The sequence below is a fragment of the Suncus etruscus genome, chromosome 8 (genome assembly GCF_024139225.1).
Source record: "Suncus etruscus isolate mSunEtr1 chromosome 8, mSunEtr1.pri.cur, whole genome shotgun sequence".
Taxonomy (NCBI): Eukaryota; Metazoa; Chordata; class Mammalia; order Eulipotyphla; family Soricidae; genus Suncus; species Suncus etruscus.
In genome coordinates, this window is record NC_064855.1 from 39,036,501 (window position 1) to 39,062,872 (window position 26,372).

General features: G+C 42.8%; 2 protein-coding genes and 1 non-coding gene across 3 annotated transcripts in view; all 3 read right to left on the minus strand.

The window, feature by feature from the left end:
- Positions 1-809: 809 nt before the first annotated feature.
- LOC126015909 (complement C1q and tumor necrosis factor-related protein 9A-like) lies at positions 810-23,307 on the minus strand. The gene is given in 7 exon segments (XM_049778452.1): positions 810-923; positions 925-987; positions 990-1,115; positions 1,117-1,586; positions 4,677-4,739; positions 9,786-9,969; positions 23,247-23,307. Coding segments are annotated over 6 exon segments (1,002 nt in total). The 5' UTR covers positions 9,952-9,969; positions 23,247-23,307.
- Positions 14,140-14,307, minus strand: LOC126016613 (U1 spliceosomal RNA). The gene has a single exon (XR_007498403.1). It is a non-coding gene; the product is annotated as a U1 spliceosomal RNA (small nuclear RNA).
- Positions 22,673-26,372, minus strand: part of SPATA13 (spermatogenesis associated 13) — a 79,999-nt gene continuing 76,299 nt past the window's right edge. The window contains exons 12-13 of the mRNA XM_049778453.1: positions 25,553-25,627; positions 22,673-23,493 (exon numbers count right to left, since the gene is read on the minus strand). Coding sequence (XP_049634410.1) covers positions 23,318-23,493; positions 25,553-25,627 — 251 coding nt within the window. The 3' untranslated portion in view covers positions 22,673-23,317. The remainder of the gene's footprint in view (positions 23,494-25,552; positions 25,628-26,372) is intronic.

A 26,372-nucleotide genomic window follows, 5' to 3' on the forward strand; every position in this document is an offset into this window, starting at 1 on the left:
TTCCAAGTGTCCACAGGTTCCAATACATCCCCAGTTGCAGGGATAATTCCAAGCTACCCAAGTCACTCTCATTTTGGGGGGCCAGAGAGCTGGAAGCAAGTAGGGCATTTATTTTGCACATGGCTGACCCACATTCAATCGCTGGTATCCCATAGGGTCTCCCAAGCACCAACAATATAATTCCTGACAGAAGAGCCAGGAATAAGCCCTGACCATAACAGGGTGTGGTCTCAAAATAAAAAAGAGATTTAAAAAAAACACCAAGTCACTCCCGTAAACAAATTCTATTTCTTATATAAAAATTAAAATATGGGCCCAGAGAGATAGCACAGCAGCGTTTGCCTTGCATGCAGCCAATCCAGGACCAAAGGTACTTGGTTCGAATCCTGGTGTCCCATATGGTCCTGCCAGGAGCTATTTCTGAGCAGACAGCCAGGAGTAACCCCTGAGCATAGCTGGGTGTGGCCCAAAAACCAAAAACCAAAAAAAAAAAAAAAAAAAAAAGAAAATTAAAATATACCAAAACACTCCTCACAAGACATTCACATTCATACACCTGAGATTTATCAGAAAGCAGGAATGATAAGGCATTTTTAAAAATGTAATGAGCACTGCAAGTATTTTAATATGTTGACAATTGGAAAGAAGCAAGAGTGATATAGACTCCAGGATCTGAAGAATTAGGGAATTCTCTGCTCCCTTTTTAAATTCCCTAACAGCAATGAGAGGAGATAATGGAATAGACTCATGACGACTAGGCCAAATGAAGCATCATGAACAACAGTAGGGGCTTAAGCACGACCTGGCTTTCAGCTGCCAAAAAGAAGGAAGCCTGTGAAAGTTGTGTCATCGTCTTCATCCGCGAACAGCCCGTTAAATCTCTCCCCTCCTGTCACTTGCATCCATACCTCATATCCCCAAGTTTACAGCGTGCACCACAATGCCCCCAGATGCCTGGTCCTCTGAGCTCATGTAAACCATCCTTAGTAATGCAGGATTTTGGCCCCGTTCTTGACCAGAGACACTTGGACATTCCTGGAGAAGACGGTAATGTGGTAGGTGAAGTAATAGACACCAGCTATGTGCAATGTGAACTTTCCCGTGGCCATGTCGTAAATGGTTGAACTCGTTGTACAGGATTCGGTCGAACTTGATGGGAGCATCTGACGGCGGGAACTTGCTCAGCACTGTGAGCCCCACTGTGAAGGCACTTTTGGGCAATGCTGGAGTCTCCCCAATTCTCCCCTTTTCCCCTCTTTCTCCTTTCCAGCCTCTCATCCCTCGCACTCCTGGCTCCCCCTGTGGTCCCAGGGGCCCAGTTTCCCCCCTGGGACCTGGTTTTCCTATAGGACCCATGGGGCCAGGTAGGCCCTCTGGGCCTGAAGGTCCAATGTCTCCCTTGAATCCTGTTGGCCCCAAAGGTCCTACATCCCCTTTCTCCCCCTTCAGCCCCTGAGGGCCTATCTGTCCTTTGAGCCCTTTGTCTCCCACTGGTCCCACAAAGCCCTTTGGCCCATGTTTCCCTGGGGGTCCTCTTGCTCCTGGTTCACCTTTGAGGCCTTTTGCTTCCACATATCCATCTGCTCCTACAGGAAGAGAGAAGCCAGAAAGTGTGTGTGTGTGTGTGAGAGAGAGAGAGAGAGAGAGAGAGAGAGAGATGAGAGGAGAGGAGAGAGAGAGATGAGAGAGAGATGAGAGAGAGAGAGATGAGAGAGAGGAGAGATGAGAGAGAGAGAGAGAGAGAGAGAGGCTTTGTGAAGTGGTGCATTGTAAAACAACCTGATTTTTCCTCCTCCTCAACCCTGAAAGGAGATGAAGCAGGGCACAGGTTTAGAATATACTCAGGGTTTGCAGTTTAATTGACTCAGAAATCAGGTTTGCACACACACATGTGTATGTATACACACACATATAATCTGTTAACTGAGCATCATAACTAACAATAGAAATGCCAGCTCTTTCATTATTTTTTAAAATTAATATATTGATTTAAGCACTTTGATTACAAACATGTTTGTCGTTGGGTTTCACTTATAATGATGCCTTCGCCAGTGCATCATTCCCACCACCCATGTTTTCATTATTTCTTATTTGGGGGCCACACCTAGCTCTGCTTAACCATCTTTCCTGCCAGGAGTCTGTTGACCTCTGGGGTACCAGGGAATCTAAACTGGGTCAAGTTCAAGTAAGGCAAGTACCCTACCCACTATACATCTCTCCAGCCCCCCATGCACGATGTAATGCTTGACACGCAAGTTAGACCCTACCATCTCTACTTCCACCTCTGAAAACCTTGGTAGACTAATGCCTCTTGGAAGAGGCATCATTTTATATACCACAAACACATACATAAACACTATTGTATCCATGTTACCTCAACTACAGTGAAAAGTAAGTAAAGGGAGGAATGAACTGTAGCGGCAACTCATTCCCAAGCTGTTATACTCTGTGGGCCCTTTAATAAAAAAGCTACTTAGAACAACCTGGCACAGAGTGAGCATGATCTGTTGACCACTATGATCATCTCCCCCATAGAAATTACTACATTGCTCCTTCTCAGGCCCAATTCAAATACCCTCTTCTCCAGTCACTATTGTCCAATGCACCAAATCTTTTTATTTTCTCCTCTTTTCAAATTCACTTATGATATTCTTTTTGAAATTTGGGGGGGACACACCCAGTGATGCTCAGGGGTTACTCCTGCACTCATAAATTGCTCCTGGCAGTCTGGGGGGACCTTATGGGATGTGGGGATCAAACCCAGGTCAGTATCGGGTCAGCCGCATGCAAGGCAAATGTCCTACTGCTGTGCTATTGCTCCTGTCCCATGATTATTAATTATTTTTAAAGCTTTATTAGTTTAAATAGCAGGGCTGCCCTAGTGTTAAAGTTTGTAATACTGACATACAAAGTTACTGCATGATGCCTATACCAAAGTGCCAAGACCAGCCACTAAAGCCCTTTTGCTATTTCTAGTTCACCTCTTTTCTCCCCCACTGCTTGGTAATCTCAGTTTTGCAATCAAAGGCAAGGTGTTCTCATTCGATATTGTCATTTCCCTTGTATTGCTTCTCTGTATTGCTGACTGTATACCAGAGTCAGATCATCTGGTTTTGACATTCTCCTGCCTTTTTTCACTTAACACGATACCCTCTACTTCCATTCAACTTGCAGCAAACTACATAATTTCCGCTTTCCTTATAGTTGAGTAGTACTCCATTATGTTTATAGAGCACAAGTTGCATATTCATCTGTTGTTGGACATTTGGGCCCTTTCATAATTCTGACTATTGTACTTATTGCTTCAATGACTCTGGAAGTGCCTTCATTTTGAATAAATGTTTTTGTTTTGGGCGTTGGATAGATGCCAAGAATAGGAATCTCTGAGTCATATGGGATTCTATTCTTATTTTTTTATAAGCTCTTCACATTGCTGTCCACAGAGGCAGAACCAGAGGACATTCTCACCACAGTGGATGATGGCTCCTTTATCATTTAAAAATTATTATTTATTTATTTATTTACATTTGTCTTGAGAGCCACATGACTTGATGCTTTGGTGTTACTCCTAGCTCTGTATTCAGAAAATCACTCCTGGAAGGATTTAGGGAACTATACATGATATCAGGGATGGAACCCGGATTGGTAAAGCAGAGTCTCTTTACAAATCCTGATGGCTCCTTTTTCAACTCATCCCAACAGTCTTTTCAATACATGTTAACCTAAATCATATATTATTATGTATCATTTTGTTTTGATTTGTATTTTATTAATAATAAGTAATGATGACCATTTCTTTGGAAGAAGTGTCTATCTTCGAGTTTTTGATGGGGTTATTGTTTTATTATTCTTGAGCTTTGTGAGTGCTTTATAGATCTTGGATATTTCTCTTTATCTGTTGTATTGTGGTAAATATTTTCTCCTCATCAGGCAGGTATCGTTTTACTCTGACCTGAGTTTCATTGACTTTGAAAACCCTTTTTAATTTTATGTAGTCCCATTTATTCATTTTTTTTTGTTATCTTTGCCAATGCATCAACTCATTAAAGACATTTCTGAGGTCCATTTTCTAAAGAGTCTACTTATGTTTTCCCCAATTTGTTTTATGGATTCCACTTTATATCATCCACTTTATGAATTAACTTTATGTATGGTGTGAATACAGGCTTCATTTTTCTGTGTGATTATCTAGTTGATCTATGTGCAGATAATGTGACTGCAAAGCTGAAACTACTTATTGCCTTGCCTGGTTCATCCCAGAAAACAAAATGGCAGCTGATTCCCAGATGAAATCATGAACTTTGTGAGAGTGAGAACTGTGCTGCCTTTTTTATTAACTCATTCTCAGAAGGCCAGAAAAATAGCTCAATAGGTTGGAGCACATGCTTTGCATGCAGAAACCCTATACTGTGTGGTCTCTGAAAACCATGGGGAGCCACTCTCTAGCACTGAGCAAGGAGTAGGCCACAAGTACTACTAAATGTGGCAAAAACAAAAGCCAACCACAATATTTTAATTAAAGAAAGAACTGATTCTCCGAGGCTAGTGCGAGACAAGCACCTAAACCCCTGTAACATCTCCCAAGGACCCTAGAAACCAGAGAAAAACCCAGCCTTGGCAAATTACCAGTGCTAGCTCAGATTTGTGATGGGATAAAATGTAACATAGTGTCTGACCTCGTTCTCCTTTCTCTCCATTCAGTCCATCCTTGCCCGGACCACCAGGATTTCCTGGTTCTCCTAGACGGAAAAGAAACAGACAAGAGTTGAGATTCTGATTTCAATTTTTTCCAACACTGATCTTGTTCCAAGATGCTGGGAGAGCTGAGGCAGCTCCCAGGATGCTTTCATAGATGAGTAAGCACAGAGGAGCAGACAGTGAGATGGTGGTGTAGATGTATAGCAAAAGGGGAACTAGTGCTTCCAAAGTAAGACAGGACAATTGGCACTGAGAGAAGATGCATAGATGCCTGTGAAGAGAGTCATTCATGCCAGCTAAACTCAGGAAGTGAACAAAGGCCAGGATGCCTGGGTACATGAGGGGCCAATGTGGGTGCAGGAGGCTAGAATAGAGGATTTAATAGCAGTTTTTGTTTTTTGTTATTTTTTTGTTTGTTTTTTGTTTGTTTGTTTGTTTTTTGGTGGGGGAGTAGGGCCACACCCGGCAGCTCAGGGGTTACTCCTGGCTCTGCGCTCAGGAATCACTCCTGGCAGGAATTATCAGTGCAGTTAGTACTCCCACTGTGCTCATCGCTCTTTGTAGTAAGCTTCACATCATGAGCTGGTCCTTCTGGGCCTCATCTGTATTGTCTTTGGATATTATTACCATGCTGAGATGCTGGGATTCGAACCACCGTCCACCCTGGATTGGCTGCGTGCAAGGCAAGCACCCTACCTCTGTGCTATCTCTCCAGCCCCCTACTAACAGTTCTTTTAAATTACCACACATGAGCATGTGTGGTTTATTTTATCAGATTTAAAATGTTTATGTTGGTTTAGAAGCCATATCTGGTGATGCTCAGAGCTTACTCATGGCTCTGCACTCAGGGAATCACTACTGGTAGGGCTCAAAGGCTCCTAGGAATAGAACCATGGTGGGCCCCATGCAAGGTATGTGCCCTTCCTGCTGCACTTTTTCTCTGACTCATCTTTATTTTTTATCTCTGTTTTTTATCTCTCTGTATTTTTCTTTTATAACCTACTTTCCTAGGGTCAGAACTCCCAAGCAGTGCTCACAGAGCATAGGGATCATGTTTGGAACCAATAATGTGATGCTACTTTACCCCCAGGGCCTTTTTTAACATCCTCTCCCAGGTACTGTGTCTGGGGCTGTGCCTGTAGGATGGTTTATGGCTTAAGGATGAGTCTGTGCAGCCAGGGGTGGGATTTGGACATGTGCATGCAGGCCAAGAGTTGCATCCCTTTGAATTCTCTGCCCTTTACATATCTATCTACTTCAGTATCTAGAAAAGTAAATATAAGACTTAGGCAGAAACCCACCCTATGTGGACATGAAACATACGTCTATGCATCACAGGAGGTGCTGCCTAGAGAAAACCAGTGCACCTGGCTCTCAGCCCGAGGGCTAGCCAAAGAAACCGTTATGCGATGAGCAGGTGGAATTCCAGAAAAAGCTAGAATATGCCCCCCCCCCCAGTCTCCAACCATAGAAGCTGATGACTAACTCTGAACAAAAAAAAGTCTCTAAAAGTTTAACAAAGCCACCCAGATCACAGAGCTCACTACAAGAAAGATCTAGATATCACATAGGGGCTTGCTGACAGACAAGAGAAGAAAGATGTAGTGTATGTACATATAATAGAATACTTGTATATTACTGAAATAGAAATTAAGGGGATAGAGAGATATAATACAGAGGATAAAACACTTGTCTTGCATGCAGCTGACCTGAGTTCAATACCAGACATGAGCTCAGAATCAGGAGTAAGCCCTGGGCACTGTCAGGTATGGCCCCCCAATCAATCAATATATAAAGATAGACAGTGAAATGTTATCACTGATACCAATGGACTATCAGGGGTTTATGCTAAGTAAAATAAGTCAGATGAAGAAAGATAAATACTGTATGATTTCAACCATATATGAAAATTTAAGACACAAAACCAGGTTCAGGGAGATGGTTCAGAGGACTGAAAATCAAACTTCACATCTGGAACCTCAGATTTGATCCCCAGCATTGTCCCCCAACCATCTAGATTGACCCATGAGCACTGTAAAGTGTGGTCAAATAATAAAACTAAATAAAATAAACCAAAATAAGAGACAAATTATAATACAAGGGTGGTTCTGTATACGGGGTAAAGGAGACAATTGTAAGATGTTTGAGGATAAAGATTTGATGATGGTAATCACAATGAGATGTACATAGTGTGGAATTGAGATGCTATGCCTCAGAAGTCTCTCTATATAATTTTGTTCAATATGACCTGCAGAAAAACTAAATAGAATATGGGGATAGAGAAACAATTTACCAAAGGAGTTAATATCTAAGATATACAAAATTACTGACAGAATTTAACAAGAAAAAAAATCTAACCCCATCAAAAAATGGGGAGAAGAAATTAACAGTCACTTCCTCAAAGAGGAAATACAGATGGCCAAAAGACACATGAAAACATGCTCTACATCACTAATCATCAGGGAGATGCAAACAACAGTGAGATATCACCACACCACAGAGATTGGAACATATCACAAAGAACAACCAGTGCTGGCATGGATGTAGGGAGAAAGGAACTCTCATTCACTGCTGGTAGGAATGTTGTCTAGTCCAGCATTTCTGGAAAACAAAATGGACATTCCTCAAAAAACTAGAAATTGAGCTCCCATATGATCCAGATATACCACTCCTAGGAAATACCCTAGAATACAAAAACACAATATAAGAATGTGCATTGCAGCTCTATTTACAATACAATCTGAAAACAACACAGATGCCCAATAACAAATGAGTGGTTAAAGAAACTGTGGTACATCTACACAATGAAATACTATGCAGCTGTTAGGAAAAGTGAAGTCATGAAATTTGCCTATACATAGATGGAGAGTGAAAGGAGTCAACATCTATACAAGGATGTTGCGTGAAATGAGTCAGAGAAAGAGAAACAGACATAGAATAATCTCACTCATTTGTGGGATATAAGAATAAAAAAAGACAGCATGGTAATAATATCCAAAGACAATAGAGATGAGGCCCAGAAGGACCAGCTCATGATGCGAAGCTTACTACAAAGAGCGATGAGCACAGTGGGAGTACTAACTGCACTGATAACTGCCATGACAATTATATATATATATATATATATATATATATATATATATATATTATATATATATATATATATATATATATAGAGAGAGAGAGAGAGAGAGAGAGATGGGTTCGGAGAGATAGCCCAGCAGTGTTTGCCTTGCAAGCAGCCGATCCAGGACCTAAGGTGGTTGGTTCTAATCCTGGTGTCCCATATGGTCCCCCGTGCTTGCCAGGAGCTATTTTTGAGCAGACAGCCAGGAGTAACCCCTGAGCACCGCCGGGTGTGGCCCAAAGACCAGAGAGAGAGAGAGAGAGAGAGAGAGAGAGAGAGAGAGAGCAGTAGAATGACTGTCCCAGAAACAGGGGGGTAGGGAATTACACTGGTGAAGGGATGGTGTACATTTTTTGACTGAAACTCAACTATGAACACTTCTGTAAACATGGTGCTTAAAGAAAGAAATTATTAAATAAACAAAACAGAAGATGGAGATAGAGATAGTACAGTGGGGTAGGGCACCTGTTTTGCAGATGGCTGACCTGGTTCTATCCCTGGCACCATATAGTCTCCTAAGCCCCACCAGGAAAGAACCCCTTCTCAACAAAAGCTGGGGCCGGAGAGATAGCACAGCGGTTGGGGGTTTGCCGTGCACACAGACTATCCAGGATGAACCTGGGTTCAATTCCCAGCATCCCATATGGTCCCCTGACTTCTGACTTCTGAGCACAGTTAGAAGTAACTCCTGACTAACCGGGTGTGGCCCAAAAACAAACAAAAAATCAAACAACTAAAAAAAATAGAAAACTAAGAGAAACAACTCCCACAATGTAACAAGGAGGCTTGTTGCATTCAAAAACTATTATGTTGCAAATATGGAGAATTTTCCGTCCAGGTAGGCAGCTGTCAGTTGACATCCATTGTTCCTTTTTCCTAGTGTTAAACAGCTGAAGTGTTTACTCTAGAATGGAGACGATGGTTCTGCTATGTTCTTGTACTTTTTTGGGGCCGCAGGACAATATCATCATCTCTCTCTAGGAAGTTTTTTTTTTGTTGTTGTTGTTCTTTGTTTTTTGAACTCTCCTAAGCATTGCTCAGAAGGCCCAGGGGTCTCATCCATGATTCTCAGCCAAGTGAGTCAAAGCCAGGGTCCCAAGAAGGCAGTGTTGCTTGGGCTAAGGATCTCCAGTACATCCCAGTGGTCCTGTGCTCCCCCAGGGTTGTATGCAGTGATGTTCAGAAAACTCTGTGGTGCCAGCAGTTAAATCTGGATCTAGCCTGTAAGCTCGCATCCTGTCTTTGACTCTCCACAATTTCTCCACAGGAAAATTTGAGCTATTCTGCTGATTCCCACTGATCTGGGTCTCCACAACTGCATTGAACCACAGAGAAGGAGCCTAGCTCAGTGAAGATGAAGGGGTTCCTGGCACTCTGTTCAGACTGAGGCCACCCCCACTCTTTCCACAAGATGCATTTTAGGTTGTACATGACATGTGGACAAAAAAGGAAGCACAGTCAGATCAAGGCACATAAACATTCTAAAACATCCATTTATCAGTTCACCTGCCTGCATCCTTTCAAATGTCAGTTGACATTTGTATTTTTCTGAACTCACACAGATCACACACCTCAAAGGGGCAAGTGCCAGTCTATGGCTTGTGACTCAGTAGACTGTGTCTGTATTTATTCTCTCTCCATATGCTCACAACACAGCAGGACAGTGTGAGGAAGTGTCACACAATGCTGAGGTGGAAGGGTGTAGGGCATGACTCAGGAAAATAGGGACCACAGACTTATATGCTCACTGTGTAAATAAGAAAGTGCTGTCAGTTCATCCTGAACTGTACCCCCTCTCCTGTCTGAAATCTGGCAGAGGGCAAACTCCTCACAACCTCTCTAGGGCGTTAGGTGGATAATGAACAAAGTGAAGAGGTACACAATGAGCAGGCAATGCGCAGATGGATGGAGACAGGTTGGAAGAGACAATAGGACAGTGAAGGCTAAGAGATGGGTATACCTGCATCCCCTTTGTCACCCTTTGCTCCATCTCGTCCATCTCGTCCAGGTAAACCATTGTGACCAGGAGTCCCGGGGACACCAGGGTTCCCCTGCCTACACATGTCCTGAGCATCAACATTCCCCATGCAGGCCGCGCTGGCAACCAGGAGCAATAGGAACCTCATGGTTCAGAGGATGTTCAACTGCCAAAGGGAAAAACGCACACTGTAAGAGAAATTTTTAGTGCCTTCTAGTTCTAGTCAGAGAAGGACAAAATGGCCATGGCAGGAGGGGATGGTAGCTGGCAGCAGGCCATCTGATCACAATCGGAGGGATCACATCCTGCCAACACCACATTATGTCTCTCCTTATCAAAGGCCCTACTTCTCTCCTCAGACCTCACTGCTCCAAATACCCCCTTCATTACACCATTTGTGGGTGTCAGTTAACTTACTCGTGGGTCTTTGCACAAACATACAAAACCAAACCATAAAGAACAGAAAAAGAGAAAAGAGTGCTACATGTTAAGAAACCACTCCATTAGGGTTAATTAAGAAGATTTAGTAGGAAAGCTAGAGCCAACATGGTGAGAGCTTGTGGTAGAGTGGTGTCTGTGAGTTCACGAACAAAATGAAATTAGTCCACAGAGTAGAAATCAGGAGCAGGAAGAGAAGGGAGAAAAAGAGATGGGGAATCCTTCATCTGATCCCTGAATACCACCAGGTGTGACCCCCAAATAAACAAGCAAAGACTTCTGTGTACTCTAGCACAGGCCTGAATAAACAAAATAGGATCTCCACTGATTTATAGACTATTTCTCAGTCATGAACAAGGAAATGCTGGATTTTGGAGATGATGTTAAATAATATAAGTCAGACAAGAAAGATAAATCCCTATCCAAGATACCTGGTTCCAAGATACCTGTCAAATCTAAGACTTTGCTTTGATTTTATAGAATCCCAGGTCCTCACATGACCATTTATATTATGTTATAATGGCAAGTTGAACAAATGTGTTGAATGGAATGAGTGTGGGATGAAACCTATGAGGGTACCATAAGGCTAGTACCACTGGTCAGAACTCATATTCTCACACAGTGCTGATGGAGACAGCAATCAGCACAAACCTGGGGAAAGTTTCAGAGAAAAGGTGTCTTTGCTCCAGTGATCTCATGTGTAAATTTCTTTGGAATGATTCAAAACTTGTGGTTTAAAGATATTATCTAGAACAGTGGAAAGTGCATAATGTGAAAAGCAGGTGGTTTAATTAATAGACTATTAAATAACCCTAAATATAGTTATGAACACCATCTAGAAGAATTTCTCCCCACCCATCCTCCACCTAGAATTTTTTTAAAGGGCCAGAGAGATAGTACAGTGGGAAAGGCACTTGCAGCCCCAAACTCAATCCTTGGTGATACTGCCACCCCCCTCCCCCCAAGCACTGCCAGAAGTGATCTCTGAGTACAGAGCCAGGAGGAAGTCTGGAGTTCTTTGTGGTCCAAATACTACCAAAATAAAATGACATATATAGTGTTGCATGCTGAGCAAGAAGATTATGTTATGAATGTGCCTATGAATCAACATTAAGGAGAATAAGATAATTATATATGCATATTTACCAAAGTTAGATGCATATATATCCAAATGAAGTTATTTTAAAATTATGGGCTTATAGATGCTACATATCTGCTTGTTTTAGGGTCACACCTGCTGATGCTCAGTTCCTACTCCAGGCTTGCTGTTCCACAGTCCCTCTCAGAGTGCAAGGATGCCAGAGATAAAACCTGGGTCTCCTGAAACAGAGCCTGTGCACTCACTAAATTCTCTCTCCAGCTTAGACATTTTTCCTTTTACAAAATGCATTCATATGTTGTGAATATTTTATTTTACATGTGTACTATATAATAATTGTAATATTTTTCAAATCAACACATCATGCAAAGAGTTATATTGCCATCTTATAGAAGCCTCTAGGTATCACATAATCCAGTTTGAAACAAGTAATTTCGGAATTATTTCTACCAAATAAAAAAATTGGGGGGGGGGGGAATACAGATGTTTCCTTTTGAAATCACAAATGTATGCCATATCAGGAAATTGAGTCTTTTAGAGCCAAGTTCCCTAAATAACCACACCAATCTCTTTTAACTCAGATGTGACTGGAAGTCAAATCTAAACTGCTGCTGACCCAGGTTCAGTACCGGACCCCCATAGGGTACCCTGAGCATTTTCAGGAGTGATCTTGAGCACAGATCCAGACGCTCTAAGCTTTTGGTTTCTGTTTGTGGTCAACAACAAATAAACCCCCCAAAATACTTTTTAACTATGTAATAAGAGATCACTCATGGCAATGTTCTGGGGGCCATATGGGGTGCCAGGATTAAACCCAGGTCCCTTGCATGTAAAGCAGATGCTTTGCTGCTGAGCCATGTCCCAACTCTGAGTCCTACTTTAAAGGACAGAGAGCATAGTAATTTCCCCTGGTCCCTGATCCCTCCCCACCTTCCTCTGATGAAGTGTGCTAGGGGCAAGAAAACATACTCCTAGGAAAAGCTATACCTGGGAGATGGACAAATCCTGGTCTCTGCTGACTTCTCAGACCAGACTCTCTTTACCTGCTTTGACATAAAAATTGCCACTAACATTTTAGTTTGCTACTTACCAATGGTCCCGTTTCCACACAGCTGTGTGTAAATCTGACAACTGAAATGCTTCAGCTGTTAATTGTGGGTGCTCACCTTCAATGGGGCAGATCTCTGCTTGCCAAGAAATCAGTGTAGATGAGGAGCCCGCTTTTCTGAAATTCTGAAAATGGATTTAAGATTGACATCTCTGCCTGAGACAGATGGGTCCAATTGTGAACAGAGGACAAATGCAGTGGTGATGATGGTGGCTGAGTTTCTAAATTAGATACCGTGGAAAGCTGCTGGGATCTGACAAGGTTGACACATGACATGGTCAGTCACAGAGGCCAGGCACACAGATTGCAAGGAACATTGGAATAGTTTTCAGTTCTCAACAAAACAGTTTCTTTTTTATTTTTTTTATTTGTTTTGTTTTGGGGCTATGCACGGAGACACTCAGGGCTTATTCCTTGTACTGCATTCAGAAATTATTCCTGGCAGGCTCGAAGACCATATGGGATGCTGGGAATGGAACCCAGGTTGACTGCATGCAAGGCAAATCACTACAGCCCCTATGACAATTTCTTGATAAAAACTACTTGTATTCTCTTTTCTCTCACTCATATACACACACGCACACACATGCACACAAACAAAACGTTCTCCAAGATCATGATTTCCCAAACTTATAGCCAAGTTTAGGCAATCCGTCTTCAAGATTCTCATTGTCCCAATGATTGAGATTTCAGAGACCTGTCAGAACCCAGCTTATTAACTAGCTGCTGAATCTTTAATCTGCTGAGCCTTTCTGCTCCCTGATTTTCCTTTCCATATTTGGATTAAACATTTAAACATCTGGGGCTGGAGCGGTGGAGCAAGTGGTAAAGTGTCTGTCTGTCTTACCCATGCAAGCCTAGGATGGACTGTGGTTCGATTTCCTGGCATCCCATTTGGTCCCCCAAGCCAGGAGCAATTTCTGAGTACATAGCCAGTAGTAACCCCTGAGCGTCACTGGGTGTGGCCCAAAAACAAACAAACAAACAAACAAAAATTAACCATCTAAGTTGCCTTCAATCAATACTTTCTCAGCACATACTCTTTACACACTAGACATGAATTTCTTTTTAAACAGGAGCTCTTTTCAAAACTATTCTGTGGAAATGAACATCGGTGTGAAAATAAGAATAACACACATTAGAATTTGTACAGAATAATCCACCAAATTCTTGAGAAAGCTCTATTACTTAAGACTTACTGTGGCTTCATCTCTCTGCTTTTCCTGCCTGAAGTTCTGTCAGAAGAATGACTATTTAGCCTCTTTTCCAAGAATGAATTTTAGAACCAGTTATTCTTTTACTTCTAAAGCACTGTCAACATTTGCCTATTCAGCAAACAGATGATCACACAGTGACACTATAAGCACAGCACACACTGACAATTTGTCTCAGTACTGAAAATGCTTTCAATTGAATTTAAGAAATCACTTACCTGAACCTAAGGACTACAGGCTGAGCCCCTATGATATGCAAACCAGGAATCAAGGGCAAACTAAATAAAAAGCCCTCTTTCCTGCCATGCAATTCCCTAGTGGGTCTATCTGCAAAACAGCAGGAAGGGGAGGGAACAAAATGAGGACGGAGGTCTTGGAAGAGCTTCTCAAATGCATTAACACTGTAAGCAGCATCTTAACCCAGCAAACCTACTCTAGCTCCCTCCCTCACTCTTCCTCCCCATCCATTTCTTTTTTCAGGGGATAGCGCACATGCAGTCCCCCACTACCATAAATTACGCAGTTTTACGAGTTTCCAACATTTGGAGAAATCGCAGGGGTCAGCACGCCCGGAGTGCAATGGGCGAACCTCATCCTAGGGAAACCATCTTCGTGATCATGGAATTGCCCCTGCCAGGTAAGTATTATCCTTTTTTTTTTTTTTTTTTTTTTTTAATGAGACAGACTTTCTAACCAACTTGGGAAAAAGTTTCTCTCCTTAGAGATGTTTGTGCCTTCATAAAAGTAGCTTGTCAGTAGAACTGGGCTTCATTATGGACAACAGGACAAAACCACAGATGAACAAAGCGCAATGCCATTCAGTTTCTGGATTAGTTGAATCAATGTCATCAAACTAGATCAAACTAGAAACTGTTGAGTAGGGGCTGGTGAGGTGGTGCTAGAGGTAAGGTGTCTGCCTTGCAAGCGCTAGCCAAGGAAGGACCGCGGTTCCATCCCCGAATCCCATATGGTCCCCCTAAGCAAGGGTCGATTTCTGAGCGATTAGCCAGGAGTAACCCCTGAGCATTAAATGGGTGTGGCCCAAAAACCAAAACCAAAACCAAACAAACAAAAAAGGAAACTGTTGAGTAATATAGAAGGCTAGCACACACACACACACACACACACACACACACACACACACACACACACACACACACACACAAAGCATAAAAATGTTCCTTCTCACTGATTATTCAGGATATGCAAATCAAAATGACAAGTCAAAAGCAGTCACCTCATACCAGTGAGAATGGCCTATATGAAAAAGTCCAAAAGCGGGGGCTGGAGCGATAGCTCGTCAGTAGGGCATTGGCCTTGTCTGACCCAGGACAGCCCTGGATTCGATCTCCAGCATCCCATCTGGGTTTGATGCCTGGCATTCCATTTGGTCGCAGGAGCATGCCAGGAGTGACTTCTGACTGCAGAGCCAAAAGTAAACTCTCAGTGGCTCTGGGTGTGACCCCAAAATTAAATTACCATATGATCCTGTGATTCTATTCTTTGGCATCTATCCCAAGAACACAAAAACATTAATTTAAAAAAATGTATGTGCAGGGCCGGAGCAATAGCGCAGCAGTAGGCATTTGCCTTGCACAAGACCAACCCAGGACAGAACTGGGTTTGATCTCTGGCCTCATATATGGTCCCCTGAACCAGGAGTAAATTCTGCGTACAAAGCCAGAAGTAACCCCTGAGCATCACTAGGTATGGCCCCCAAACAAAAACAACCAAAATAAGGTACGTGCATACCTATCTATGTTCATTGTAGTGTTATTTGAAACAGCTAAAACATGGAAAAGAGGCAGATGACAATGAAAGATGAGTAAAGAAATTGCTTTTGTAAAACTTTAATAAAGATGAAATTTTGCTTTAAGCAAAATAAATCAGAGGGAGGATAAATACTGGTTGACCTCACACATATGCGATATATAAAGAAATAAAGAGATGAATGGCTAATGGCCAACAAAAACAAACTATTGGACTCTGACAGCAGAATGAGATCACCAAGCCTCATTGTGGGGAGTGAACAGGGAGGGGATATGAGGAGGGGGCCAGAATGAAAGTAACATAGGAACTAAAAGAGATTTTTTTCTTTTCTTTTTTTTTTTAACTTTATTTATTTATTGATTGCTTGGTTTTTGGGCCACATCTGCGGTGCTCAAGGGCTACTCCTAGCTTCTGCACTCAGAAATCACCCCCAGCAGGCTGGGGACCATAGAGCATACCAGGAATCAAACCCGGTCCTTCCTGGGAAAGCCGCATGCAAGGCAAATGCCCTACTGCTGTGCTATCTCTCTATGAAGAGAGGGTTTTATTTTGGTATTTTGATAGTGGTACAGTAATCAAACAAGCCATTAGCTTGATTGTAAACTATACTATGTCACTAATAAAGATTCACATGTAATTTCTTTTAAGCATTTAAGGATTTAATGCCAAATCCTTTCTCTTGCACACACACACACACACACACACACACACACACACACACACACACACACACACACACGCCTGCCACTAAAAAAAATTAAAATAAATCTAGCATGGGAGGCGATTTTTTAATGCCATGTAATCAATGACTAATTTAGAACTTTTCTAATCAATATCTATAAATATTGTTCTGTAACTTAAGCATAGAGTCATGAGTACATATTCACATTGCTTATCAGAAAAGCAAAGAGCTGAGCCCAGAGCCATAGCACAGCGGAAAGCATTTGCCTTGCACGCTGCTGACCCAGGTTCCATCTCCGGCATCCCATATGGTCCCCCAAGCCTGCCAGGAGTGACTTCTGAGCACAGAGTCAGGAGTAACTCCTGAGCGCCGCTGGATGTGACCCCCCCCCCCAAAAAAAAAAAAAAAAGAAAGTGCAAAGAGCTACCTCAGAGAATCAAGTTGGATTGTAGAGGACACTATAGATTACATTCCCCAGCCCTTAATAATGTTGACTGGCAAAACCCATGTCACAAAAGTTACCAGGCAGGTTTTAACTAGGCCACTTAAATTAAGCTGTTTCTTCTTTTTCAACTCAGATTGACCTAAACTCTTCACCCTTACTATATCAAATCCTTGGTTCTGAGCATTTTCCCAGTTGGGTAGGGAAGCCCTAATTACTTACTTCGACAGTGCTGGTTTATTTCCTTTTCTGTTCTTATTTTGGGCTATTTCAGATGGTGCTGTGGAATTATTCCTGGCAATACTTTGGGAATCATGTGGTTCCAAGGGACCAACCCTGGGTCTCCCACAAGCAAAGCAAAGCACTCCCACTGACTCAGCTCTTGGTGCTCTGAGCTCTCTCCAGCCTTTGCCTATTCAGGGGTCGTGAGGGGAAATGCATTCCCAGATTGATCCTCTCCTATTGCCTCTTCACTGGTCCAATTCCATTCTCATAGTTGAATCATGGGTATATATGTCCTTTATATCTCTGACCTTTCTCTTCATTTCATAATTGGATTTCACAAGTCACCTGCCAGACCAGCTACCAGCTCTCCTCTCTCTCTCTCTCTCTCTCTCTCTCTCTCTCTCTCTCTCTCTCTCTCTCTCTCTCACACACACACACACACACACACACACACCTGATCATGCTTTGTAGCAGACTCCTCCTACATCTCCCTCTTTGCTGGACATAATATCCAAAGTGTTCTCCTGACCTCTGCTTCTACAGCCACTTTTTTTTTGTTCACTTTGAGCTCCTATGACCATCTGAGCACAGCTCTACTTGCTTGCTTGAAACACTGCAGCAGGGTCCAGGAAGATGATTGAGGTTGGAGCGTGCAGTACATGCTAAAACCCTTGATGAGATACTGGGTGGGCACTGATTGCACGAGACCCTTGAACACCCAAGAGGATGACACAACCATTGGGTGTTGCCCCAAAACTGAACTAAAACTGACAACCACAGTGAAATCCTAGCACCTCCTCTTGATTTGCCATTTACTAGAGATATAGATTCTGTTCACCATTTCAATAACTTACACAATGTCCATGACAATATCAACACATGTAGATTTAGTCCAGTGGGCTCACATTCATGAGTTTAGGCCTCCTGAGCCCATCTTCCTACTCCCAGGCTTGCCAGCAGATGGGATTCAATAAAGCCCTATCCAAATGGGAACATATTGAATTTCTCTTATACAATTATGACTGTCCTGGTGAACTCTGACCACATGTTCTCTGGGAGGAATCAGATATTTTGATGGCCTCTTGTTACATCACCCATATCCACTACTTCCCAAATTGTACTGTCCTCAGCTTTCACTCCTATAGTGGTACCACTGAGTCAGTGGAGGGGGTGAAGTGTGGGGAGGCCACGCTTTGAGAAAGAGCCCTATCAGGCCACTTAAACTATCCACATAGCCCTTCCAGCCCCTCCCTCCACAGTCCCTTTCAGTTAAGCCTAACCAGTTTGGGAATTAAGTGCTGCTCTAAGTAGTAACTATTATGCAGCTTTTAGGGGGATTTTTTTTTCTTTCTGATTCACAGCAAACAAAGAGCTATTTACTTAACTCTTCAAAGCAGCTGTTTAGAGGAGGACATTTTTATCTACCCTGTCCACAAAGGGGTGCAGAGTCCTAATGACACCTGGTTCATTTGTAGGCCAGAGGCTGGATAGAGGAAGGTATATAAAGCCATATTCTGGTAGGTGGTCATCCCTCATCAGGAGTAAAACCTGCAGCTACACAGCAGAATTGGTACTGTCTACTCACTTCTGTAGCCCCTTCACTAGAAAGGGGGCTATCCATAGTTTGATTCCTCTCATTTCCTGTACATTGACAGAATAGACACATGTCTTTGACATTTTAGTGATGTACAGGTGAGGTCACTGTATAATTTCATCAAAACCAGGAGTCAACACAAGTGTAAGTATATGACCCGAACTACCATAAGTGAGTTGTAAAAAAAGAGATTGTAAGAAGGTGGGGTGAGAAGGAACTTCAAGTCATTGGTGGAGGCATTATGCTGACACTAGTGATGGATTTGGATTTCAGGCAACATTGAATGCCTGAAACTAGTATCACGGCAAAACAACAAGCAGACTAAAATAAGCACTACTAAAACGAGAATGGTAGGTAATTTTAATATACAGATACAAAACAATATAGATTCACTGCATTTACAAAAAATCATGTCAAATAAAAGCATTAATAAAATTTTTTTACAAAAACATCATTCAACAAAAATATATAACAAGTTACAGTGATCTTATACAACATATTTCAGCTGCCAAACACTCACTCATTACTTTGGAATCTGTCACTTAACTTAATGGGTAACATGTCAAAGGAAAAGGTTCCCAAAAGCCTTACCGTGAAGGTACAACTTATGTTAATATTTACAATATCCAATTTTTTAGTTACAGAAATAGAGACAAATACCATTTAAATACAAATGTTGATGCTTATGAAAAACTAAAGGTAATATAAAGCATACTGTAGCTAAGTATATTCGTATCAATTATTTTTGTTTGTTTTGTTTTTTGTTTTTTGGGCCACACCCGTTTGATGCTCAGGGGTTACTCCTGGCTAAGTGCTCAGAAATCGCCCCTGGCTTGGGGGGACCATATGGGACGCCGGGGGATCGAACCGGGGTCGCGATCTTTCCTTGGCTAGTGCTTGCAAGGCAGACACCTTACCTCTAGCGCCACCTCACCACCCCCCGTATCAATTATTTTTAAGATCTGATGGTTTCTACTTTTATTTTGCAAAATATTTTTGAACCCCACTATATTTCATCAAGAACAGCAGTATTTGAACTCTATACACTTTTGACTATGAAAACATCCCATTAATTAATAGGATAAGATTTACTATGAAGACAATTTTTTTGTGTTGTCTTAGCAGTTAGATGATTTGCATTCAGGGTCTCTATCCTATAGGCCAATGAAAACACATTAATTCACATGCATTGGCACTGTCCTATGAGGAACAACTGTTTTCTTCCTTGACAAAATAATACACCAATGTTCTCCCTAGCACTAGATATCAGGCTGTTCTATTCTGACTAGGTAGCTAAGTTGATTTGTATTGAGGAATATAAGCCTTTAGGGTCAGTACAGATTTCCAACATAAAATGCTGGATAAATGGATTTTAGAAAAGATTTCTATAGTGAACCAGACTTTGAATACATGCACTTCTTTCCTAAGAGCAGCAATATAGGTTTGCATGGATTTTCTGAACTGGCATGATATGACCTTTTGTCTGGATTAATTTAAAAAAGACACAATTCTGAATTAGTTTTTAAAAGGTGCCAGAGCAATAAATAGCAAGTGGGTAGGACATCTGCCTTGAACGAGTTCAGATTCCCAGCATCCCATATGGTCCCCCAAACCTGCCAGGAATGATTTCTGAGCGCAGAGTCAGAAGTAATCCTGAGTGCCTCTGGGTGTGGTCAAAAACAAGGAGGGGGTGTGTGGCACTATTTTATTCAGAGCGTGGAAATGATAGTAAGATATTTTCAGTTACTGAGAGGCCAGGGATGACTTAATGAACTAAGCACAAAGTTTCTGTGTGAGAGGCTTGGGTTCGATACCTAGTGCCATGTGGTCCCAGGATCTACTGAAAACAAATTATGCAAATGACATTTTACAAAAGTATTGGCAAATTACTGACACTTTTTTGGACTGCAGACTGGGAACAAAAAAGGTTTTTTCTTCAGAATTTCATAAATATTTTACTATAATTGTTTAAAATCTATGAGAAGGTTGTTATACACTTTAAATATAATCAAAATTAAGAAGATTGCTTTAGGGTCATTTCAACTCTCTTTGTTGTAGAGCCTCAGAGCTGACAAATTCTGAAACATGAATGATAAGTAAAACTCCATAATCTCTTTTTATTTTTGGTTCACCCAGTTTATATAGTGTGTAGTGAAACTAGGAGAAAGATAGACACTGGGAGATTCCCAATGAAACTCATCCAGAGTTTAAACAAGAGTTTAAACAGTTTTCTCTTTGCAAATGGAATACATAACATTGAGGCATCAGTTTGGCAAACCTAGAATGAGAGTTCCCAGGTGTCTAGTCTATCAGAATCTAAGCACTTGGAAATCAGACCCTAGCTGAAAAGTGAGCTGAGAAGTTATAGGACAGTCCATCCTCACTCCACCATTTATCCCTGTGCAGAAACTGGCAGCTGAGCAGTGGCCCAGTGTAGAGATATCTGAACATAGTCTCCCCCTTCCCACTTAGTGGGGCTGATGGGTGCATTCATGGCCTCTCTCTGCCCTGTTGAGCAAAGGTAGGAGGGAGAATCACAGGTCAAAACTCTCTGGGATTACATCACAAAGGTATTTTTCCATGTTCCTTCTACGATAGCTCTTGTCCTCTCTGGAAAAGTAACCTAAGAAAATTGTTCTTGGTACTGCTTCAAAATAGTACCATTTGTGAAACAAATAAAAAAATTAAAAAACTTAAAAAAAGAAACAAAAACCGGGGCCAGCGAGGTGGCACTAGAGGTAAGGCATCTGCCTTGCAAGGGCTAGCCAAGGAAGGACTGCGGTTCAATCCCCCGGCTTCCCATATGGTCCCCCCAAGCCAGGGGCAATTTCTGAGCGCTTAGCCAGGAGTAACCCCTGAGCATCAAACGGGTGTGGCCCGAAAAAAAAAAAAGCAAAGCAAACAACAACAACAGCAACAAAAAAAAAAAAAACATATATTCAACGTTGCTATATATACAAACAATTCTATTCAACAGAGACCCCGATGGTTACTGGTGAGAGGCCAAGGGAAGCATATTAAAACATGGTTTTCAAACATGTTGTTAGTAAAAAGTTTTGCTCTATAAGGGCAACTAAAATTGAGATCTCCTTAAAAAAATAGAAACAGTTTTCTGTAGCTGGCACGGCCGAGGCACAAGCAAGGCCACTCTGCCTCTTACGTGCTGGCTGCTCTCGGGGGCCATGTGTCCCTCGGCACCTAGGACATAAAGAAGATCCTTGACAGTGTGGCATATTGGTGGACAATAACTGGATCAACAAAGTCATTAGTGAGCTGAGTGGGAAAAACATTGAAAACATGATCACCCGGGGAAATGGCAAACTGGCCAGTGTGCCAACTGGTAGTGCTGTGGTCGTATCTGCTTCCTCTGGAGCTGCAGCCTCTGCTGCTGGGTCTGGCCCTGCTGCAGAGGAGAAGGATGAGAAGAAGGAGGAGTCTTGGGAGTCCGATGATAATATGGGATTTGGCTTGCTCTATTAGTCGCTGCCCTAATAAAACTCTTTTCTAGAAAACACACACACACACACACACACACACAGCACCTTCTGAAGAGAAATGGCCTCTACCCTGGGACACTAAACGTAAGGTCCACAAAAGAGTCCTGGTAATGGCCATGGACTGAGCCAAACTTTAACCACACTGCCTGCATGGCACAACAGAGAATGGTCACCCACAGGCAAGAGCTCCCCATGAATGCTACCACAACATCCAAAGCTCTGGTGATATCTTTATGCACTATGTCACCTCCTTTAGGAGTAGCTCTGGATGGGGGCAGGGGTGTAGGAAGGGAGAGAGGGCATGTCCACCTGGAGACTTGGATCATGCCTCTGCCTTCCACATAACAGGCTTGTTCTCAGCACAGGCCTATTAGAAGAGATGCCTTTCTCAGAGAGCCATAAATTGTCAATAGGCTGACCCCAGTGTGTGTGTGGTCAGTCAGCATGGCCTTTCTGCACAAAGAAAGCAATGTGCTGTCTTTTCTGCTCATGCTGAAATGTCATTTTCATTGATGCTTGTAACACAGATAGGGAAATCAAACATATATATAGTTGTCAATCCATGCAGCCTTTGTTAAAATTGTTCTATCTCTGAGACATGGTAAAGGTCTCTTTGTAAGAAGCTACCTTCAAACACGTATTGATGGGCTGACAATGGCTTGTCATACTGTTTTGGTTTTATGCAACAAGACCACTTCCATCTCTGAAGAAGTTGGATGCTGGATGCAACGCACCTCCATTCCTTATGGGGCTGTTATGAAGCCTGGATGCAAGGCCTACGACGCTAACACAACATGGGTGCATGTGCAAGACACTATCACAGGACAGAGATAGGGATCTGTTCATTGCAAACAGCCAGAAGCCATGGGTGGGCAATGGCCTAAGAAGAGCAAAGGGAGCTCAGCCAGACACTCCCATACACCCGAATGTTTGTGTACCATACTTGGCAGACCTGTATGCCACAGAGCAAGTTCTTCCTGCTCTCACCTCACCTCGGGAACTAGGGCTCAATCCCGGCGTCTTCAGATGAAACCTGTGCCACACACAGGAACCTGTGGTTTGGGGCACCACTACTATCTCCAAGGCCAGAGTTAGAGCAGTCTGTCAGCAAAACATGCCCCTTCACTTCAAGCTCTGACACCAATGTGCCTTGGGAGTGCCACCCCTTCAGAATTTTGCAGGGGGACACCTGAGCCTGGTATAATAGTCAGCTGGGGCCAGAGTGGCAGTCAACTGTGCGCACATCCAGAATTAGTTCCTAGCTCAGCACCTCAGTACAGCCCATGGAGGCTTCCTGGAAGGTCCCAGATGAGCGTATGGCCTGCTCTGACCGTATCAGTAGGAAAATGGGCCTCTGCATCCTGGAGTGTGTACCTAAAACCTCTGGTCTCCTGGATCCTGAGAAGTGGCTCCAGATGTCCAGCTTACTTCTGTTTGGGCCCAGTTCACTTCCGGAAGGGCGTGAGTTTGCTTAAACTGAGCCAGAGCAATGATGGTTTCCTTCGGGGTTCAGCCAAGGCAAAGACCTGCTGCTGGGGTACACTGGGTGGCACCGTGAAGTGGCGCTGCTGCAGCGGGTGCAGGTTCTGGTGTGGAGGGGCTGCCGGGCATCTCCCATAACCTGCACCAAGAGGGAAAGAAGACATGCGAAGGTAGTTCACCAGTTAGCCAGAAAGGAAGAACTGAAAAAGGGCCCAGGTGTAGTAAACTTGGCTCATTCTTATTCCTGCTTCTTGAAGTTCATATGTCAGAAGCCCTGACAGAACTTCCAGGGCTGGGAAATATAGTGAATGCTAGATGAGTCCTTGGGGGCACTCCCCAAGGTGCCTATAGGGCATTCATAACCCATAGCTATTGGAATTTGAGGCAGAAGTGGAGGACATTGGACCAACACAATGACATGCTTTCAACAAGACCAAGAGTCCACACTCCCTAAACTCAAGTCACTGCACATGCTAAGTGTTATCACTGGAGAAAGGACTTGCATTTTCTGTAACCTTCACCACCTCCTCCCTAAATGGGGTGAGAATGAGATGGTTCATACATACAGTGTGCTCAGATAGGGGCTTATCCTGTTCTTGGTAGCATTAGCAAGACTGTCCCTTCAAAGAAGGCATCTCAGTGGGTGCAGAGATAAGAAACTGATTAAAGGGCAAGTCTCACACTGATAGAGAGGCAGCAGACTAGTGGCTTTCGGAGGTGCTAGATCTTGCTTCAGAACCCGCCTTGCCCTCACCCTGTCTGGTAGCCTTCACAGTTCTCAAGACAGACTGGGAGGAAATAGAAAGCAAATTCGTGGAACATTGCAACATAGGAAATACCATCCCAAAATTCTGGTGTATGTTCCACACAACAGTGTTGAATAACTAAGCCCAGTGACTCTTGGAAGATTCAGAGAGAAATTAATGAACTTCAACTATATTTTCTAGCCACCTGCCTTTAAAAGGATAGAGGCAAGAAAAGAAAACAAAATAAAACAGAAACAGTGTCAACTGCAGTTCAATCCCTGGCACCCCATATGGTCCACTAAACAACACTCTCATCAAGAGTATCCCTGAGCATAAAGCCACCAGGAAAGCATTGCTAATTGTATGCTAATTTGGTTGGCCAAAGCATTATTGCCATCATGATTGAGCAGAGTGAGCAGGTTATGTAGAACCTCCTTTCATGGACTGCACTACAACTGCAGCCAGGGAGAGGTGAGGTGGGACACATTTCACAGAGAGCAAAGATGTCAGGCAGAAAATGGTTTCTCAGGATATATCACTTTGGAGTAAAAATCTTCATTACTTCATCCTGTTGAGCTAGAATATTTGTATCTTCCACACTGTGGAAACTTGCTACACAGCATGCAGACCTTTCCATGGTTCCTCCCTTGACCTGTATGCAGGCAAGGCACACTGCTTCTCTCCTATTCTCAGCAAGTCTCCTATCATACTTGCTACTTTGTGAACAAGCCTTTTCAAGTCTTTTCTCCTCCTGAAAAGAGGATATAGCCCATAGTGGATAAGAAGATTAGGACCTAACACCTAATGCTTCCACCTTATTTTTCTCAAAAATGTGAAGTGTTGTTCTACTTTGAAAGAAGCCTGGTCAGCATGACACAGAACCCTGACATTTCTACAAAGGAAGAAGCACAGAAGAGGTAGGGAGGGTAGGGAGGGCAGAAAGACCCTTGATCTTTGCTTTATAAATCAAAGCATTGATTTTGAGATTTTTCTGTTTGCTTGTTTGTTTTTCTATCTTGGACCACACCCAGTAGTGCTCAAGGACTACTCTCAGTTCTATGCTTGGGGTTGTTCCCAGTAATGCTTCGTGGTACAGAGCCAGGAATCAAACTCAGATCTCCTTCATGAAAAGCAGGTAGTCAGTCATCTCAAATTTTAATTGTTCGCAAAGAGAGAAGCACATGCTAAATCAAATACACTTGGTTTTCAACTGCCTTTAATTCCAAATTTACCTATGTTCTTAGTTTTGGGGTGCTATCTGGATCTGTGCTCAGGTACCTACTGTAGTGCTGGGACTGGAACACTGTACTATATCTCTGACCCAGATTTATCATTTTTGGGTTTAACTCACATCTCTCCCTTTCATTTATCACTGGAACTGAGGTATCAATTTCAAGCAGGCCCCTATTTTAATACCAATTAAGGAGATGTTGAAGCCTTCTCCAAACTTACCTTTAGACTTGCCATGTCCTGCCTTCTGAGCATTCAACATTGCCAGTTTCTTTTGGTTTTCCGAAATTTCCATTCCTGTAAGTTCATAAACAGACCCAACAGGTTTTCAAAATAATTAAGAACATGAGAATACATCTTATATATCAACCTCAATTAGTCCGGAAGAATTCACCAAAACCCAATGTACCTCAGTCCTCAGGGAGTTTGAAGAGGTTGGGAAGATGACAAAAGGAAATTTGCAAGGATTATTGCTAGGATAGCCACTGTTAAACATGCTTGAACTCAGGATGACAAGATTTTTTTTTTTTGGATGCAGGGGGAGGATGGGAGTCAAGGGCCAGTCCTTACAATATTGGCAGGGGCCACTAGGGCTCATCAGTGCCACAGTGGGCACAAGGACTGCCCCAAAAGAGGAGTTGGTACTGGGAACAGAATAGGTATACATTCCACCCTCTGAGTTATCTCTTCAGTCCCAAACCAGGATATTTACAGATTGCTGTAAATACCTATGCTAAATTGTGCCTGAGGGGAGGCCAGACATATCCCCAACTCTAAGCCTACTGAAGGAGCAGCTAGGGAAGAGGAACTATACTACTGGGGCCTCCCATAGTCTTCCCATGCATCCACAGTAGAAATGGGCTGAACTTTGGACCATTTCAGACAAAGATTGGGTCTAAGCAATAAGAAATGTACTTTGCCGAGGCCGGTGAAGTGGCACTAGAGGTAAGGTGTCTGCCTTGCAAGCGCTAGCCAAGGAAGGACCGTGGTTCGATCCCCCGGCGTCCCATATGGTCCCCCCAAGCCAGGGGCAATTTCTGAG